Raw genomic sequence first — 20151 nt, 5'->3', positions numbered from 1 at the left:
GAGATGTGGTATAACCAGTAAAGAGTAGGATGGCTGTTTATTTCCTACCTGTAAACACTACATTCAAATTAATAATATGTGCTACAGTATCAGTTACAGTATCTTTTTCTGCAGCTACTTCACATTGTTGATTCGTGCTGAGCTTTCTATGGCCAACAAACAAACAAAAAACTAAGTCAGAGGTTTCTAGCCATTTGGATTTCATATCTCCATTAAAAAAAAATAAAAACAAGAGAAAAAACTTACAAGGCTTTCAGGTTTTTTTTGTCCTACTATATAGTGTGCTTAAAAATAGCTACTATGCATCACCATCGTCATTTCCCTAAAGGACATTTTATCTGCCTAAAATAAAAAAAACATCAACAAGGAATGGAACAAGAAATTTTAATTAAATTTCAATTTGTGAGGTAAAACAAAGTATTGAATTTTTCTCTTATCTGTACAAATAGTCTCTCCCTTCATCACAGACTAGCTGCAATTCATGACCGTCTTTATGACCTACCAAATAACCCTGTCTCTCATCTGTGCAACCAAAGCTTCCTTTTAAAAAGACTCAAGTAGGCTTTATGTTTTGTTTAATTAAATCCCAAATTTAATTTTTGGATTCACAAACCTCCCACTCTATTCCATCATCTAACAGTTGCAAAACTGTGTCATAAATTTGATTAGCAAGCCCTGTATTATTATTATACGACCAGAAAACTCTTCATGCTGAGTTCAATCCAGCAAACAGGAAACCCTGGAGGACATGAATTAGCAAAACAAAATACAAATAAAAGTTAGTGAAGAATCAATAGTGGTATTACATACCATTCCCTTTGCATTTTGCTGAGACCCACATAGATTTTCACTTCCTTTTTTGGAGGCAAACTCTTTTCAACATCAGCCTTAATTCGACGAAGAAGGAATGGACGCAAAACCTAAGCAGAGAAGTAAACAAACAAACGAAAAAAGATGACCTTATCTGTAATACAGTATTTAATTTCAGGCTCTCACAATTATCTATTAAATACATGGAAAATATATTTATCTGCTTGAGTAGCAAGTGATTTTTAGGACTTCTCCCTTCCAAATACATAATAATTTGTTAGTGAGTTCCTGAAAGGTAATACTAGATCTTTACTTATTCAATATAATGAGTGTATCTTGCTATACTGTCATAACAGACTAAAAACAATGGTAAATTTTAAAGATGTTTTCAACATTTGCTACCTTTCAGGTTTAAATTAATTACTTGCATGCAGATTGTCTAACAGAAGAAATGACAAGGTCCACATTAAGGTGTCTTTACAGTTACTGGTTTTAAATTTACCATCCTTTTTTTATAGAAGTAGACCTTCTGTAAAGTATACAAATCATGAGTATATGCAGTTCAATGAGTTTTAATCTGGGGAACATACCCATGTAAGCATTACCTAGATAAACAGAGCTCCCCTGAAACCCTTCTTGCTTCCCAGTCACTCTTCTCCCTGTGTCTGTCCCAAAGGGTAAGCAATATTCTTACTTTTCAGCACCGTAGATCAGTTTTGCCTGTTACTTTTAACTTTATATACAAAGACACATTTTATATCTGGTTTGTTTTATTCAATGTTATGTTTATAGACATATCCATGTTGTATGTAGTAATTCATTTTCATTAATAAACTGTAAAATATAAAACTAAAGATACCCTATTATATCTTCCTTCGTTCTATTTTTATAAGCTTACAGAAACACTATTATCACAACAAATTAAAAATTGGTGAGAAAAATAATCAGCAAGACTTCTCTAACATCATGTAAGGAAGCTAGTATAACCCTAGCTGACAGCCAGCACCAATTGCCAAACATGTGAGTGACTTCAGCCCCACTGCCCCTCCTCCAGGATTGTCCAGGTAAAATGCAGCTGGATGAATCCAGAAAAAAACAGCAAAAAACCACTCCGCCAACCCATAAATTCTGGAGTTATTCATCTTTATAGGAAGGAACAAATCTATATATATCACACCAAAAATGTAGCAACTCTGTTCACAATGCGCTATTAACAACTGATTATACATGGATTTAGGAACGGATGGCATGTTAGCCTTTCAAAATGGAACTGGTTAGATTCTTCTACGCAATGTAAATGGAACTAAGCTTTGAAAACTTGTCTATGTTAATCCTTAGGCAACTCTTCTTTCCCCAACTGTATTTCTTTTCAACCCTAAGGGATTACTTGTTCCCATCATTAATTCAGGATTGCATCCTGGGTTCTAACACTAAAATCGCCATACATCATCACTCCCTCTCCGCATTGTAAGATCAAACAGTTATGTGGCAGGATTCAAAAACATCTGATTCTAAAGCCCCTATACTTTTCTTTAAAAGACAAGTAATCCACAAATTTACTCTCCATCATTATTTCCATTAGAAATATGCTTTAATCCTACTCCAAAATACTTACCATATGAAGTCTTTCAACTAGCTTTTGATCCCCAAGGCAATTGTTTGTATCAAACCAGGAATCAAAGTCCTAGATTAACAAACAAAAAATATATTAAGATCAGAGATAATATTAACTACAAATGCCCTATTATGCTAGGTAGATGGAACGATGATCTCTAGAATTCTTTAAAATGTGGGATGTGAACCACAAAAGTCATTTAGTTAATCCCCTGTTTTTCACACATGCATCACTGTTAGCAATTAATTTTGTAATTAGATTCAGAATCCTATTACTTCCTAACATTTTTCTCAAAAATGTCAAGATAATTTTCACAGTGATAATAGTTGAAAAGCAAGTTTTAAAGAAGTAACTAGAAAATAAATTAAAATCACTTTACAGTTTGTTCTCTAAGACCATTCCGAGTAGTCAAATACAAGGGTTTCCAAAGCAATGTCAATTTCACTTAAATCTACTAAAAGTGAAACTGAGATTACCAGCATTTGGGTAAAATTTAAACAAGGATAGTTTTCCTTGCGCCTTGAGTATATTTATTATATACTATTTGCTTTGTTAGTATACAATTTTAGGCTTCATTCTGTTAACTAAAACAAAGATTATTAAACAAATCAAAGTGTTAATACAGGAAGAAAAAATCTGAAAAACAAAAACGTGAAAATACATAAATGCAGTACTACAACTTTCTGAGACTGATTGTCTTGAGGACACACATTTCTCTCTTCTTATAAAATGATCCTTCTTATACCAAATTAAAATGAACACCTAAGAACTTATTTAAATAAACGTACTAATGCAGAGCTCTTCAAAGACACACAAAGACTCTCTCTCTCTCTCTCTCCCTGCAGGCATGGGAACAAAGGTTCAAAATGAACTCTGGTTCAGCAAAAATCTACAAATTATTAATAACATAGACTCTTGACATACATGTTATGTTCCTAGATACAATCAATAGTTCAAAGAGCTAACTAACCATTTCTGTCACTGCAAATAATCTATAAAGATTGTTAGACTATACCAAAAAAAAATAAAAAATGGCTAAATAGATTTAATCAAATTTGAAGGCCATCTTTGGGACGTAAAACAGACAATCTGAGGTACGCAAATTCACTTCGGGAATAATCCCCTGAGCAGCACCCTAAGAACATAAGCAGTCCACCTAGAGCCACTGAAACGAAGTCAGGCCAACATGATTACCAAACAGGAATGTCAACCTATGACATTACAAAGAGAGGAATCAATAATCAATGACTTACAAAATGAGATTTAAATTATACGGCATAAAAACAAACTCTCAGGATGCATAAAAAACTTAGTAGGTTACACCAGGCTAACCGTGTAAAAGCATGAAAATTTAGTAGCTACCTCAAGCAGTGCTGAAAAGCAGGCCACTTCTATAACAAAAATGTATAGCATTAAACAAAAAACATTATTAGTCCATCCAGAGAACAATTAGAAATACTTACATCAGCTGAATTAAAAACATCTGGCAACAAAAAATTAAGAAGCGACCAGAGCTCATGCAAGTTGTTCTGAAGGGGTGTTCCAGTTAATAAGAGTCGATTTGTAGTCTTGAATTCCCTTACTATTTCTGACAACTGAAAGAACCAAATTCATCATTAGTATAGTCTGCATGTTGACCAAATTCTAAATAAAGGTACAAATAGTGTGCACATCTAAATATCACATTACCTTAGATTTTTCATTTTTGATCCTGTGAGCTTCATCTATAACTAAGTACCTCCAATTAAATTTTTTGAAAACAGACTTCTCTTTAATAAGCATTTCGTAAGATGTTACACATACATCCCATTCTCCTGGTAATAAAACATCTCTGACAAAAGCAGCCTGAGTAGCAAAAGAAAAAAAAAACATCATGCAGAAATAAACTGTACATTAAATTTGTTGGTGACAAGTAATCTAATACATAAAAAGGGTGGGAATGTTAAAAAGGGCTAGTTATCTGTATTATTTGCAAACATCTAGAACCAGCTTTCCTACCAATAAAGTAACTTCATTAATCATTTGTCAGAACCATTCAGTAAAACACAATTGACAAAATTAATCAGTGCAAAATTCCACAAACTAACTCTTAAAATGTTTTTCTTTGACTACACTAGGTCCTGACATTCTTTGGAGACAGGTTATTAGGCAAAGGAGAGGGGGCTTCTGACATAAAGAAGAGAACTGAAGGATAGTTTGCAGTAAGCCTTTTCATTCCTTTCATGTTTATGGATATACTGAGATATCACTATTATTATTTTCATTTTTCAGGTGAGGAAAGTGAAGCAAACAGTGGTTAAACAATTGGGCTCCAAAACATAAAAAGCAATTTGGTAACTTAAAGTATCAATAAAGGGAGAAAAAAAAATCTGAATCACTGATAGCTGAATGAAGGGAAAACAAAATTAAGTACATAATCTTCAATACAGTTTGAGTTAATTTTTAAATCTGAGCTTTATATTCTTAATAGTATTTCCATTTCTTCTTCTAAAAGGATGTGCTAATTGATCACATTTTAACTTATTTAGACAGCTATCATACCAAGTTACCAAATTACTATAATAGACTCAGTCCATCTTTAAAAACTCTTCGTGACTATTACCAGTATATACACCAAGCTAAAAAATCGGGCTCCTTAAATTTCCAACCACCTCACACACTTGATTTCTTTTAAAACCAAGAAAATGCTTCTAAAGTGAGAACACAGCCTTTGATTTTATACAACCACTTTCCAACACAGGAGAAACAACCTATATTCTTCTTATAGCTCTCTATAGTCTACGACTCCTTTTCTCAAGTATAATTCTTAACCACCAAGATAATATCATATTTCTAAACTACTTAGAAAGACCAACTTTATTATTGGACCTCCACTCTTATCCATCCTCTAGCTATTCCCTCCCACCAAACTTAAATTCAAATTCTTTTATACCAAAAATACTAGAAACTTACTCTTTGTTCTTTATCGCCTATCAAACAAACAGATCTAAGTGTTGGTACCCATCTCTTGAATTCACTCATCCAGTTGTGTAATGTAGACTTAGGAACCAAAACCATATGAGGACCAGGAATGTTTCTATAGTGTTTCATGTACCCAAGAAGAGAAATTGTTTGAAGAGTCTTTCCCAGGCCCTGAAAGATTTCAGAATAACCACAAAACAGTGAAAAACAAAAACAAAGCAGACTACCATATTTATACTTCCCGACATATATAGGAACATTTAAAAAAAAAAGCTAGGTGCTTTTAATAGCTAACAAATGGCAACAACTTACTATGTGTCAAGTTTATGACTGCTGTGTCATTTAATCTTCCTAAGTCTATGAAGGAGGTACTATCTTACCATCTCCACATAAGGCTCAGAAGTTTAAGTGACTTTTCCAAGGTCACTAGCAGAGCTAGAATTGAAATCTCTTTCTCTTGACTTCATACTCTAAGCAAGTAAATGTTTTAGCACTATAGGTATATGGAAACATTTTAAACATCCACTACCTAACTAGCAAGTAGAAAACTAGAGAAAATGCTTTATGAGACAGAACCATACGAACTGCCACCCTGGAAAAAATATTTATTGATGATAAATTAAAGATTCAATGACCCCATCTGTTTTTTACAGAAGTGGGGGGAAATGGTCAAATCATTATACGAGTCAACCAAAGGCATGTTTCTCAAAACGTATTTTTTAAATGTATTACTTTCAGAGATGATAATTCCTCACAACTGAAAATATAGATCCCACTTATACAACTAAAGCATAGCTCCTTAGAGTAGTTTGACAGAGAATTAGTTTGCTAACAGTTCTAGATTGCAATCAACAAAACTGTATACTATATTGTCTTAACTTTTATAAGTGTAATGGTATAAAATATTTTAAAAAACAAAATACGACATTCTAAGCAACTACCAAACACATACCATTTCATCTGCAAGGATACCATTGATGCCATTCTCATACAAAGAAATGAGCCAATTTAATCCTCGAACCTGATAGTCTCTCAGTTTACCCCATTTTACGTCTAAGAAGAAAAAACACAATAGATATTTTAAAGATAATAATACCCTTTACCTGATACTCAAAAGTTTAACTTGGGCCTACATGTATTTACTCTGACTTGAGTTTCTTTCCTAGGTTTAAGAATGGGAATTTTGCAAGTGTTAGTTTGCAAGTCACCAGAGATAGTTGATGTGGTGTCAGGTGGAGGAGGAGTGGATGGGTATGGAAATAACCAAGTCCAGGAAACATGGCTCTAGACATCAGAATACCCACCTCAATCCCTCAGTTCCTATGTTACCCATGTACTGGTCCTAGAGACACTTTGGACTTTGTTTCTTTTTTTTAACATTATCACAAATGTTTTTAACCAGTGTTTTCACCTTCCATGATGACCCAAATAGAGGGTCTCTAGGGATTTTATTTTCCTAACTAAGGGGAAATAGGAAATAGAGATTGTTTCTCCTTTACCCTTCAGAAGTTACTTTTCCAATAGTTCCTATAAAGAAAGATAATATCTCTTTCAGGGTTTACGATATATTCCCCACCCCCACCCCCGAATTACCAAGTATACACATCACAGTCAGCTGATTTTTTTTTTTTAAATATGTACGTCTATATCCATCCCCTTTTGAAAACCACTGCGAGGCTTCAATAAAGACCAATGGAAGTTTCTGTGCCACCAGACAATGAAGATTACACATAATAAAACTTAAACCTGGTTAATTGTTATCTTTTGGAAAACCATTCATAACAAATACAGAAAACAATTTAAAACAAATCAATACAAAATCTGGAAATGAATAAGCAAGTCTTCGTGAAGTGCCTTTTTTTATATATAATTTTCTTGGCAAATAAACATCAGACAAAAATTACTCCTGGTTTTACATATACATCCAGGCAACAATAAACACAAACAACGGCATTTTACACCCCTTTGAAATATAGCACCACCACCACTAACATACTACCAAAAATCTGCAGTTTATTTTATAATCACTAGAAAAGATTATTAAAAATTCCCTTTATAAATTACAGCCAAGATAAACCGAATACATTAACCAAAGGGTGTCTCAAAAGGGGATTTTTCTAAAAATCAAGTAAGTATGTACAACATACATGAAGGAGAGTCTTCAAATCGAGTGCAAACATTGGTTGCTTTGGAGCTTTCTGTTAATAGTTCTTCATCCTCTTCTTGCTCTGTTCTACGGTGTCTGTAGCTGTCAAGTTTAAAATAAAATCAAGTGGTATGAGTTTTGGCTTTAATTTTAACTACGTGCTACTATTTCAATGTAATAGTCACATTGGCTAACCAAGACCCGACAATAGTAATTTTTTAACAGGCATCTAAATTAAGACTGAAACAAGTGAACAGTAGATATTATTAGTATATTTAAATCTGAAATATTTTACATGGTTTTCTAAAACATATAATTGTTAGAGTAGTAGTACCTTAAGTTAACCAGAAGCTGATAAACTTAAATATGGTAATTTATTTTCAGGGAAATACGAAGCCAGAAAAATCTTTCAAAGCCACCTTTATAAGTTTTTTTGCCAGAAAAACATAGTTCCAAAGGTCACATTTCTAAAATGACAACTTTCACCAAAAGCTGCAGAGTATGCATAATAGATACTTAGGAGCTTAAACAATGATTCTTACTTAGCCAGAGTCATTAGAATTACTCAAAGCTTTTTAAATACGCAAGACCAGATTTTGTATCCCAAGAGAGTCAGATACAACCTCTTAAAAACTAATTTTCTGAAGTTACAGTAATGCCAGATTTTGTAATCTGGCTCCAGTTAGTAAAACTACTTACTCCCCAATTCGGAAGCATCCTATTTTGTATCTTTATACTTTCAACAAACGTTTTCATTTAAATTAAATAACAGCAGATTATGTCACTCTTGTGACCTCTAAAACTAATTTATAGCTTAATTTCTAGCAATGGTAGAGAAGAAATCTATTAACTGAGACTCTGTTTCCCCAATAACACTAATAAGTAGATCAAGTTGAACAATTCATTATTTACTTTATTGCACAGAATCTTAATAGAAATGTTTTTCATGACATCACATTGATTACTGTATTACAATATCCACTACAGTAATTCACTTTTCCAGAGCATGGGACTGATACCATTTAAATAGCTGCAAATTTAACTCTGAAACAATATAAATACATCTGAAGTGCTAAGTTCTCTCTTAGGATGCTTCTTAATTATTAAAACAACAGCATTCTGGTTATACGCAATGGATAAGGAATAAGATATACTGATGAGTGAAATACTCAAATAAAATTAGGCATTATTGCTTATGTTTTTGATGATAATCTCTTTGCGACAGAGATCATACTTCGCAATTACCTTTAAACAGTGTAGTAAATTTAACATTGTTGTTAACAATTTCCTTTTTAGATAACTTTTGAGTACTTTCATTACTGATCACATTTCATTTGTCGCATGGCCATTCCATGGAGCTGATTGTCCGAAATCTATTACCTATTGCTAATTAAACCCAACTAGCACAAAAATTCTAAAAAAGAATTTATAAATTTAACATGAAAGAGTTATTTTACTTTTAATGAAATAACTTTATGCTTCTAATAAAGATTATATAAAAAACAAATTTGGTTCAACTATAAAGTATAAACTATTACTCACTAGCCAAGTGATAGCAAGTTCTGTTTCTCATCCCCTTGAAAAATGACCTAAGAGTGGCACACAACTTGACACTTTAATTTATACTGGGGATGCCAAAAAATGTGTACAAGTGGACATGTTGATCAGCGTTGCTCGAGCAATAGTTCTCCATAATCAGAAGTGTCTGGACGCTGATGGGACTCACTTTGAGCACCTCTTACAACTGCAGAAGTCAAACGTGACTTGTATTCATCTTTTGTTATTGGTATACATTGAGCATTACAATTTTAATAGTTTTTTTCCTTTCTTAGAATGTGTATACATTTTCTTTGGTACCTTCTGTATAAACATAACTAAATATGTGTAACAAAAATTTTAAACAAATTTCTGTATCATAAATCCTCCCAATATTCCACACACCAGCATGGACTTAAGATAAAAGTGATACCCTCAAAGCAAGTATGTCATTTGGGAGACTAGAGCATAGAGCAAATCCTAATTCAAACTTAATTCCATGTGATGCTAAACAGGCCACTTAACCTCTGCATTTGTTTCCTCTCCAAGGAATGGCATGACATACGAATTTCCTATTCAATATGGTTGTTGCAATCCACAAATTATAAGTGCTATAAAAAAATAAGGTATTACACATATTTTTATTTATTTATACATGTATGGCTACATCCTGCCCAAACCAACTGGAGCCAAATAATTAACAGCACTAGAACAATTTTTAATGAAATACTTTTATGCTTCTAATAAAGATTATCAAAGATAAATCTGGTTCAACTATAAAGTATAAACTATTACTCACTCGCCAACTGATAGCAAGTTCTGTTTCTCATCCTTTTTTATTCGTGGGCGCCCTGGTTTCATCTTCAAAGGTGAGGTTGGAGTCTTCTGAGCAGCAGGCTGAATGAAATGTGCAAACAGCTCTGTCTGCTTTAATAAATACTCAAATCTATTTGCTCGATCAGTTTGCTGCAAAAAATTTTAAGACCCATTTTATCAGAATATTAACATTACTTCAGAAATCAAAGTTTCCACATGTCTGCACACAATGAACACAGCAATGTAAAGGAACTACTGACACACGCCACAACTTAAATGAGTTTCAGAAGTATTCTGCTACATAATGTTAGCCAACCACAAAAGACTACATACTGTATGATTCCACTTTATGAAATTCTATCTGTGACAGAAAGCAGAACATAACCATGGTGATGGTTAAATGACTGACTCGTATGTGCCAAGACTCACTGAATTACAAACTTAAAAGTGGTGTGCATAAATTGTACTTCAACAGAGTTGACTAAAAAATATCAAATAAAAAAATCAAAAGACATTGTGTAATACAAGTAAATTTATCCAGAAGTCTGGAAAAATCCATTGGCTATTCATCAGCTAGGCTGTGCAAATTTTTAAAAAGTAACAGACTAGGAAAACATCTATTAAGTTTATGGATTCTTCATTAACCCAATGCCGTTCTTAATATTATTTCTTACTTTCATATCTAACACCTGCCAAGTTCAATGTTCCCTATTATCCCACCAAGAGAATTGAAGAATTTGAACAAAAAAATGTAAGTCCCTTGAAATCAAGTTGTCACAAAAATGAACAATGAAATCTAGAGCCTTTAGGCAAGACTTTTCAGATACACTAGTAGTTTGGTTTAAAAAAGGAGAAACAATACAAGAGCTCCCTAAATAGAGAAACCATTATTCAACATCTCTGCCTGTAAATATTTAAAATGTCAATTTTAGAATGAATTCTAAACATTTTATCTAGCGAAGCAAACACGAGAGGCATCCAAACATCATAATGCTATAAAAGCTATGTATTTTTTAAAGGAAAACATAATTTTTAAATGTTACACCAATATAAAAACTGAAGACCAATTTGCTATCAGAAAGGCACATGGTGACACTGTTTCGTTAGGTCAAAAACGACAGTCATGAAAGCAGCTCAAGCACCATTAACAGGCTGTTAACATAGTTCTCCCCAGTAATGTGCTATACAGATGACAGCTTCAGTTGTTTGTTTTTGTATATTATAAACTGTTTTAACAAACTGAACTAAAACACATAAATATGTACGTATGTGTGTACCTTGCAGTTCTGCTTCTTAATTCATATATGGAAGAAAAGCCAAGAATACGCAACTAGAAGATACTGCACAGGCGGGAAAAAAAGACTACTTGATTATTGTTAATTATTCGGAATCAAGATAAATATCCTCTGGAAATAAATTCAGATAGCTCAGAGCCTAGACATTTTAAGGTAAAAGCTATTCTACATTATTCAAATCAGTGAATAAGTATTCTTCACTTCTTTCACAGTATTATCTTCTTAAATAGCTGTTCAACGTAATGCTTTTGTGTGTCTATCAGAAAAGGCACTTTGTCTCATTATGAAGTTTTCATTATAGTCCGATATTAAAAATAAACGTAATAGGTAAGTCATATAAGATGTCAGAAGGTAATAAATGCTCAGAGGTAGATTAAGGCAAAGGGGAGATGGGTAGTGAGAGTGGCACTGAAATTTTAACCAGGATAACCAAGATAATTCTAACAGAGGTGATGTTTTAGTGGAGAAAGAGGTGGGGTCACCCCCTCTTAGATCTTAGCACACGTCTCTAATGCTCAAAAATCTTTAATGACTCTAGATGTCTTAAGATGGTATTTTTTTAGAGTAATTGGTGATCCACCAGATAAAAAATACGCAAAGATCCTTATCTTCTTCATGGTCAAGTATGGAATTACTGCTGTAAGGAATTAAGTATAATTAAATATAAGGGATTCTACACAAGAGGGGCAGTAGATTGGGGGAGGAGGTTATCACTTTGTGAGGGGCATAAATGTGTAACTATTACATTGTTTTATACATCTGAACCTAATAATAATTAGTGTATGATTTCAAAAATATCTCTTACTCCTCATTCTCTCAAGTACTGGTGGGGTTCCAAACTAGTTGTGAAGGACAAAGGAATTCAAAACATGTACAGAATAAGCTTTCAGTAAAACTGTGGCAAAGGTTAAGGGGAAAAACAGGCAAAGACCTTGTTGCTTGAAGGAATGAGATGACTAAAATAAAAATGACTTGGGGTATTAAAGGAAAAGAGGTGAAGGGAAAAAAACTAACAGATCCTAAAAGCAGAAACAATAGAATAGTAGATTTCTTTCAGGAATCTGAAAAAAAAATGAGTATTATAAAACCAAATGAAAGATTAAAACAAATGGCCTTGGACAAGCTTCTTTCTCTAAGACAAAAGGAAGCAACAGGACAGCAGAGACCATATATGTTTGGAAATTGAGAGGAAATAAAGTGAAGCTAGACTTGCAATTCTTTGTGGAGGAAGACTGAAAAGGAGGGTTGGCAAAAATGGAGTAGAAAGCTGAGAGTTGTCAAGTTTTAGAATGGCTAAGTGTGATTGTTGAGTAATAAATACTGAAAGCCCAAGAGAGTGAAAAAAACCACAAAATTATTCTGGTGCAATCCACACTAATATTTTGTTTTCTCAAATAGTACTTAGCATCTGGGTTGAAGGATGAGCAGTGATGGATATCCTATCCTACAGTTAGGAACTACCAGCAGATGATATGGGAGCTTGTTTAGAAGAAAACTGTTAAGGGAAGATCATGCTGTTGAAAAAGGAAATAAAACTAGGAGATTGAAAAACTTGGAAGAAATGAGAAAAGATCTACAATAAGGCCACCATGAAGATGAAAAGCACTGTAAAAAAAGAACAACATCCCCTGAAATCCCCAATGTATAATCAGATTTGTGTCATAAGTAACACTTCGCAAAAATATGGAGAGATTTGGAGAAGGCCAGATCATAAGAAAGAAGGTAAATAAAGAAACCAACAAAATAATCCATACATAGAAGAATACTGAAGTAGGGTGATGGGGAAAAGACAAGAGAAATATTTATGAGATTAAACTTGCAAGACTACTAAAGTTATGAGGTATTGTCATGGACAGCTGGAGTATAAGAGGAACTTGAGATAACACTGAGTAGATGTGTAGGAGATAATAAATTCAGTTTTTGATATTACTAAGAGGTACAAAAGGATGTACATGTCCAATAAACAAATACAATAGTTGGAGGCATCTGAGCTACAAATGTCTAAGAAGAAATGTTCAGAAAATAATGGTGAGGACAAAAGAATAGTTAAGTAAATAGGATGTCATCAAAGAAAAAAAGGGTCCCTCAAGGAAAGCAAAAATTTTTGAGTGGTCAACGATGTCAAACTCAAGTGAGATCAAGGAGAATGAAACTAATATTAAGCCACACAATTGGCAATTAGACTCACTAGCACAGTGTTAATAGAATCTAAATAGTGAAGGGTCAAAGGGATCAATGGAAAAAGTAGAGCTGGCAAATATATATCTTTTTCTTTAAGTCTGACAGCAAATAAAGGAGATGGGGCCGTTACAGATACACATATATAAAATATACTAGAAATCATGTACAATCAATCATTTAATTTACATATCGTTATTATATGTATTATGCATATTATATATGGGAGCGCCAAAAAAAATGTATACACATTTTAAGAGACGTTATCTACATACTACTTTTCGAAGTTGGACTGAATTATGGTAGCAACATGTGGTATGACCTTCACTCAACAGATGGCGTTAATCAAATGAATGCTAGCATCACCATGTGACAGGCAGGACAGTCAAAGAAAATGGTAGAAGCATGGTTGTCTTTTGAGGCGCGGAAGACCATTTTGAAGTGGTATCTGAAATGAGACAATGTTGTGGAAGTACAGCGACAATGGGAGCATGAGTATGCAACAGAACCTGCAACACACCTAACAATTGCATGCACTCGTGTTCAGTCTGAGACACACGGTGCTGTGTGTGACGTGCACCAGGGAAGATCCGGGAGGCCTCGCACAGCAACACGTCCTGCTGCTTCTGCTGTGGTGCTGGAACACCTTGCACGCTCCCCACAGAAATCTACCAAACAACGTTCGCCATAACCAGAAGGGTCTGGGCGGCGATGGTAACCACTCTGAGCACCTCTTGCAATTGCAGAAGTCAACTGTGACTTGTATTCATCTTTTGTTATCAGTATATACTGACGATCACAATATTAATACAGTTTTTTCCTTTCTTAAAAAGTGTATACATTTTTTGAGCACCCTCTGTATGTGTACACAAAATACATATTATGTATTTTTAGGATTTTGAAGCTATTTAATAAGAGATTCAAAAATCTTTAATGATTTTGAAGAGAATGCTGAAGGACAGGGAGAAAGTAAGTTTCAAAAAAAAAAAAATATTTGTTAAAATCTACTATGTGCCAAATAGTGTTCTGGGTGCTGAACACAGGAAGATTAAGACAGTGTTCCTACTTACTGCGTTGTGGTGTATAGTGGTGTTATTATTTAACACATATTTCAACTTTTTAAGATTGTTAAACAATTAAATGAGTTGACTCCACATAAAGAACTTACAAGAGGGCCTGGTACATAGTAAGCATTCACTGTTAGCCACTATTATTACTGACTCTGAATTTAACTTAAAAACTCTTTGTAAGTACCGGTGAAGTCTTGGTACAGAAAAGTTTCCTAGAAGATATGAAATGTGAGTTGTGTGTTTAAGGATTCAAGTATAATATCATGTTCTCTTTTGTAGAGATGCCATGTGCACTGTAAGAATGCCACAGGCAGGGGGAATACATTATTCTCTCTGTAACTAGTGGAGTACACATTGCACAGATGCAGAGTACACACACCACGAAGAATGAACTCTCCTATGGCCTTTCCCTCCTCTCACTGATGCCAACTCTTAAAATAAAGGGAACATCAATATAATCCACATAGTTACATAATATTGGATGACTTATGTGAATTCAGTATTTCCATATTTGCTTTACATACACAAATAACATATAAAAGTTATAGTAGCCCATGTTACACATATTTTAATTCGATATCGGTGCCTCAACTATAAAAATTAAACATAGAAATTTGGTACATTTAATCACCTAATAAATAGTTAACCACTATAGACTCTACTCATACACTTAGAACATACCATTTTTTCTTCATAGGTAGGATCTGGTTCTTGGATTTCTTTTTGTTTTCCAGGAGACGCATCATCAAATACTTCCTGGTAGGAGGGAAAAATTGTGGATTGTTCTTCAAAAACAGTCAACACACCATTATTAGACTGATTTTGCCCAAAACACTTTTTTAAGTATTAGGTTGGTGCAAAAGTAATTGCGATTTCAAAGGTTAAAAATAACTGCAAAAACCACAATCACTTTTGTACCAACCTAATACTATATTCCTATCCCAAACTTCCTACCTACTTAACCGGCCATTACCTAATCTGATAGAAAACCTTGATGAAATGAAATAACAAAATGACAGAACTAATTTAATCCTTATAAATAAGTGAACTGCATTGCTATTGCCAAGATTAAAACAAAGATTATTATCTATGTCATTCTAAAACAAAATTACTTTCAGTAAATCTGTTTCTTTTTCTAATCAATAAAAATTATGGAATCAAATTAAATAATATAAAATGTGAAGAAAACATGTTCCCTTTTAATCATAAAATTGCAGTATCTACTGTGCTACAACACAAATGTATACCTGGAAAGTAGTATTATTAATCACCCTGAGTTCCATCTTCTGGGATGTTACAAAAAATTTATCACGCAGCCTAAGTTGAACACAGTCTGATTCCTAAATTGTTAATAAATGTGCTATTCTTGCAAATTTATTCACCTGGACATTAAAAATGCCACAAACCGCGCGCCCATACACACCAGCAATAACTTCTACTCTGCAAAGTTCCAATCATCCATTAAAAAAAAAAGTTGGTAAAAGTATAATTTTCATTAATGACATACAAGTCTGTGATTGGCATACTATATAATAAAGCTACCCATGATTAAAATGTTGGGGGAGGGGCTGGCACAGTACTAGAATTAAAGGGTCAAATTATCTAAATTCAAGTCTAAGTTCATTGCTAAGACCTTTAGGCATCCGTGTAACCTTAAAATTCATCACAAATCTCTGGTCTCCACAAGTAAAACAGACAAAGCTACCTACCTAGCCTACTCCACAAAATGTTAGTAGAATACCATGAGAGGTCAAGTACATCTTTAAAAAAAACCAAAATGTGCTTTCCAAAAGTAGTCATTATTTCTTTCATAGTTAATAAAAAAAGAGAAAGATTTGGAGCAGGACTTGAGTTCATACAATTATTGGCATACAGTCAGTCTAGTCTATTGGCATATAGTGTACTTCTCTACCAGTCTAGTCAGTAGTGAGGGATGAGGATGATGGAAGATAGGCTTCATCGCATTACCAAAAAGATCATACTGATCAACAAAAAGATTGCTCACTGACCTATCAGTACCAAGCAAAAAGGAAAAATTAACTGACTACGTAGGAAAGCTAGCTAATGTTTCTGGGAAGGTCAGTTTTGTCAGAAAAAAATCATGAATGCATGATTTCATTTATTTTCTGATTTTGGAAAAAGCCTACCTTAAATTCTACTTTCAAACAAGAAAATGGCATTGAAATTTTTTTTTCCAACTGCGAAACAGATTGCCAGATGTATTACGCATGTATGCTCAAACCTAGTTTTTACCAGTAAAACTCAATGATTTCTGAATTCAGTTAAGAGACAAACAAAAATAACAGACTGAAGGTACATTTATTTCAAAGATCACCCCCCCCCAAATCACACTATGTGAAAAGAAAAACAGAAAAAATCAAAACTAAAATTAGTCAGTGAAGAGACTGATAAAAGACAAAATCACTGATATTCCTATATTAAGGTAAAAAAGCTTATTAAGTTCTTCAATGAATGAAATTGCTAACCACCTTTTTTCTAACATGACAGGACAGGATATGTTGGAAAAGGGTCAGTCTTAGAGCCTGATACAGGTTCTACTTAGCAGCTGCCTCAATTTCCTCATCTAGCAAATAAACATACCACTGACTTCACACGGTACTTGTTATCCGTCAATATTCATACTTAAACTTTAATTCAACTTTAAATTAAAAATAGCAAATTATTTAGTTTAGGTTTTAAATTACTCTGCTTTTGATATTTAAATAAGATCTCTAGGGAGACATTGGTCATTCCAAAATTTTAATAACAGACCCTTTTGAAAAGCCAGTGAAAACTATGAACATCATTTTGGAAAGAATCGTGTGCATTTGGACACAGTTTCGCTGTCACAGGTTTTCAAATCCCCTAAGCCATGCACAGAGCAGGAATCCAAGTGAAACCTGCCTGGTGACCTAAAAGAACCATGCAAAGTCTTAGAGAGAAAAAACAGGCAACGGTAGATAGGAACGTTAAACAAATCTCAAACCACTGAAAACTACAGCACACCGCACGTCCTATTCCACTAAAACCTACCTCGCCACTAAAAGTTCTTTAAAAACTATTACAACGTGTTACTTCACCCTCAAGGAGACCTTTGGTGACCAAACAAAACTACTGCGCCAAACACTTCACCGGTAAACTGCACTAACCATCCCTTCCGGGGTTCATTCGGCATCAAGGCTCGTTTTTGAAGCAGCAGCATCACCTTCACTCTGTCTACCCGAGGAGGGGAAAATCCCAGAGACCTTTGGCTGCGACTCTAAAATACCTCAAAGCAGATCCGAGGCCGAGACCACAACGTGGAAGGAGCCAGCCACCACTTTGTTCAGCCATCAGCCACCCTGGGCACGCCGCCGCGAGACCCCCGGCAGCCCCCCCGTCTCCCCTCGGCCCGCGCCCCAGAGGCCGGCGGGGCGGCGGGCGGCGCCACTTCTCACGGAAAGGCCGCGGCCCCGACGAGGAGCTGCGGCGGGCTGCACGCCATCCGACCAAGCGTCCCCGACTCGCCAGCCACTCACCCCCTCACCCGCCCACGCCCCTCCCTCCCTCAAAATCGACGGGGGTGCAAGGCAGCTGCCGCGGCCCCGGTCGCCTCCCTCCCCGCGGAACAGGCCCGGGAGCAGCTGCGCCCGGCGAGTCCCCACCGCGCCCTCGGCCACCCGGCCCGCGCCATTGTCTCCGGCCCAGCACGGACACCGCCCCGCCAGGACCCGGAGGAGGAACCGCAGGCCGGGTCCTAGGACGCGCCGCCTTCACGCCCCTTCCCCCGCCGTCGGTCCCGCGCCCGCCCCCAAGCTGCGCGGGCACCGCCGCCCAGCTGCAGACGGGAGAGGGCACCGCGGGAGCCGGGGGGAGCGCACGGCGGGCGGGGCGCTCCCGCCTCGGTCCCCAGGGGCATCTGCTTCCTAAGAGCTTCCCGAGGCTCGGCCAGATGCGCTCCAAATGCTAAGCGCCGGGGACCGGGCGTCGGGGCGGGCTGGGCGCGGGGCGCGCGGGGCTGAGCGCGGCCCGCGCTCCTCACCGACACGCAGCCAGGCGGGCCAGCCCCCGCTCCCCGCGGCGCCCAAAGCCGCGCTCACCTCCATCTCCGCGTCCGCGGGACCCGCGCCGGCCTTGCAGGGAGCCGCCGGCGCCGCGATGCCCTCGGGGCCGCCTTTGTGGCTGCCGCTCCCGCTGCTGGCGGCCGAGGCTGCGGGCTTGGAAGGCGCGCTCTCGGGAGGCGGGGGTGGCGGAGGTTCGGCCGCCGACATGATGTTCCGTCTGCGTCACCCGCTGCTGCCGGAGGCCGGGCGCGGCAGGGATCGGGAGGCCTAGGCCCGGGCGGCCACGTCTCAATGAACCGAGGGAGGAACGGACCAATGCCTTCTGCGCAGCGGCTCCCGGACGAGCCTGAACCGGGACCAGCAACCTCCCCGTCTCGTCGTCGTCCTCTTCCGCGGGGATCGGGTTCCACCGGCGCTTACCTCACGGCGGGAATCACGTCGACGAGAGTGGGCGGAGCCACGCGGGTCACTGAGGTCAGGAAAGGCGCGCTGATTAACAGGGGGGCGGAGGGATGCGGGAAGGGGAAAAGAAAGCGAAAAAAAGACCGAGGCGAAGAAGTAGCTTCGCGGTCCCTCTTCCTCCGGTCGATATCATCTACCTCTCCAGCATCCAGGACAACTGCCTACGCCACCGACTTTCAACCCTCGCGAGACTGAGAGTTGGCTAATAGACTGGGCTCCGAGTGCGCATGCGTATCCTCCTCTCCTTCCCCTTGCCACGCCCCCTTCGGCCCCTCTCGCGGCCTGTACATCGAGGTGGGCGGGGCCTCGACGGAGAGCTCTGAGACGGGTTTGTGCGTCGGCTCAGGGGCCTGACGCGAGCGCGCTCTTATCGCGCATCCCTAAAGCCTCAATGTCTGCGGCCGCGGTGTCTTTGCCTGGCCTGGCTTGGTGTCGCTCGCTGAAACCTTGCCCAGGCTTGGCACCACCTACTGAAACTTGGAGGACTGTGCTGGCTTTAACACTTTTTGTACCGTGTTTTGTTACAGACGTGACGCCACAGCGTTGATGACGTTATCGTTATCCCAAGTGACGTCTCAGTTTTTTGTCTAAGAAGCGCCCATTAGTGTGATTTATTTTCCTCTTAACTTTCCCATTTTACCTGTAACAATTTCTCAATACCTTCTACTTCGATACAAAGTAGGTATTTCCTCTGAATTTATACGCTAAAAGTAAATTGTGTGTATCCTACCATGGGAAGTGAGAAACACGAGTAATCAATAAATACGGCAGCGAGGCCCTGGGTTGTGTCTTTTCCTTAACCACCAAATAGTAAATGAAAATGCACATTCTCCAGGCGGCTGGTTGGCTCAGCTGGTGAGAGCGCTGCTCCTAACACCCGGGTTGCGGGTTGGATGCCCACGTGGGCCCCTGAGCTGGGCCCTCCGCAACTAGATTGAAGACGAGGACTCCACAATGAGATGGAAAACAAAGGCTTAACTTGGAGCTGATGGGTCCTGGAAATACACACTGTTCCCCAATAGTCCCCAATAGAAAAAAATGTACAGTCTCCTTAAGTGTGAAGAGATAATCAGTACTAATTATTGGCACAGTCTGAGGCTGTCTGAAACCCAGCTTTCTGTATCCAACTGTTATAGAATTTAAGTCCATTGTATGCAATTTGGTTACAGATCTGCATATTACAGTAAATCATCTGCCCTACACAGGTATTTATTCATCT

General features: G+C 37.4%; 2 protein-coding genes across 2 annotated transcripts in view; one reads left to right on the top strand and one right to left on the bottom strand.

The window, feature by feature from the left end:
- SMARCA5 (SNF2 related chromatin remodeling ATPase 5) overlaps positions 1-19125 on the bottom strand; it is a 36044-nt gene extending 16919 nt beyond the window's left edge. Inside the window, exons 1-10 of the mRNA XM_081077747.1 lie at positions 18507-19125; positions 15109-15183; positions 9868-10034; positions 7534-7634; positions 6339-6439; positions 5378-5557; positions 4115-4270; positions 3889-4020; positions 2426-2494; positions 811-920 (exon numbers count right to left, since the gene is read on the bottom strand). Coding sequence (XP_080933873.1) covers positions 811-920; positions 2426-2494; positions 3889-4020; positions 4115-4270; positions 5378-5557; positions 6339-6439; positions 7534-7634; positions 9868-10034; positions 15109-15183; positions 18507-18677 — 1262 coding nt within the window. The 5' untranslated portion in view covers positions 18678-19125. The remainder of the gene's footprint in view (positions 1-810; positions 921-2425; positions 2495-3888; positions 4021-4114; positions 4271-5377; positions 5558-6338; positions 6440-7533; positions 7635-9867; positions 10035-15108; positions 15184-18506) is intronic.
- Positions 18689-19782, top strand: LOC308509583 (uncharacterized protein). The gene is made up of 2 exons (XM_081077750.1): positions 18689-19163; positions 19744-19782. Exon 1 carries the CDS (start codon positions 18762-18764, stop codon positions 19125-19127), a length of 366 nt encoding a protein of 121 aa, XP_080933876.1. The 5' UTR covers positions 18689-18761; the 3' UTR covers positions 19128-19163; positions 19744-19782.
- The last annotated feature ends 369 nt before the right edge of the window (positions 19783-20151 follow it).

Source organism: Rhinolophus hipposideros (genome assembly GCF_964194185.1).
Source record: "Rhinolophus hipposideros genome assembly, chromosome: 16".
Classification (NCBI taxonomy): domain Eukaryota; kingdom Metazoa; phylum Chordata; class Mammalia; order Chiroptera; family Rhinolophidae; genus Rhinolophus; species Rhinolophus hipposideros.
This window is presented reverse-complemented; position numbering and strand designations above follow the sequence as displayed.

Coding starts and splice junctions, on each gene's coding strand:
- LOC308509583 (XM_081077750.1), top strand. CDS start 18,762: ATGAACCGAGGGAGGAACGGACCAATGCCTTCTGCGCAGCGGCTCCCG.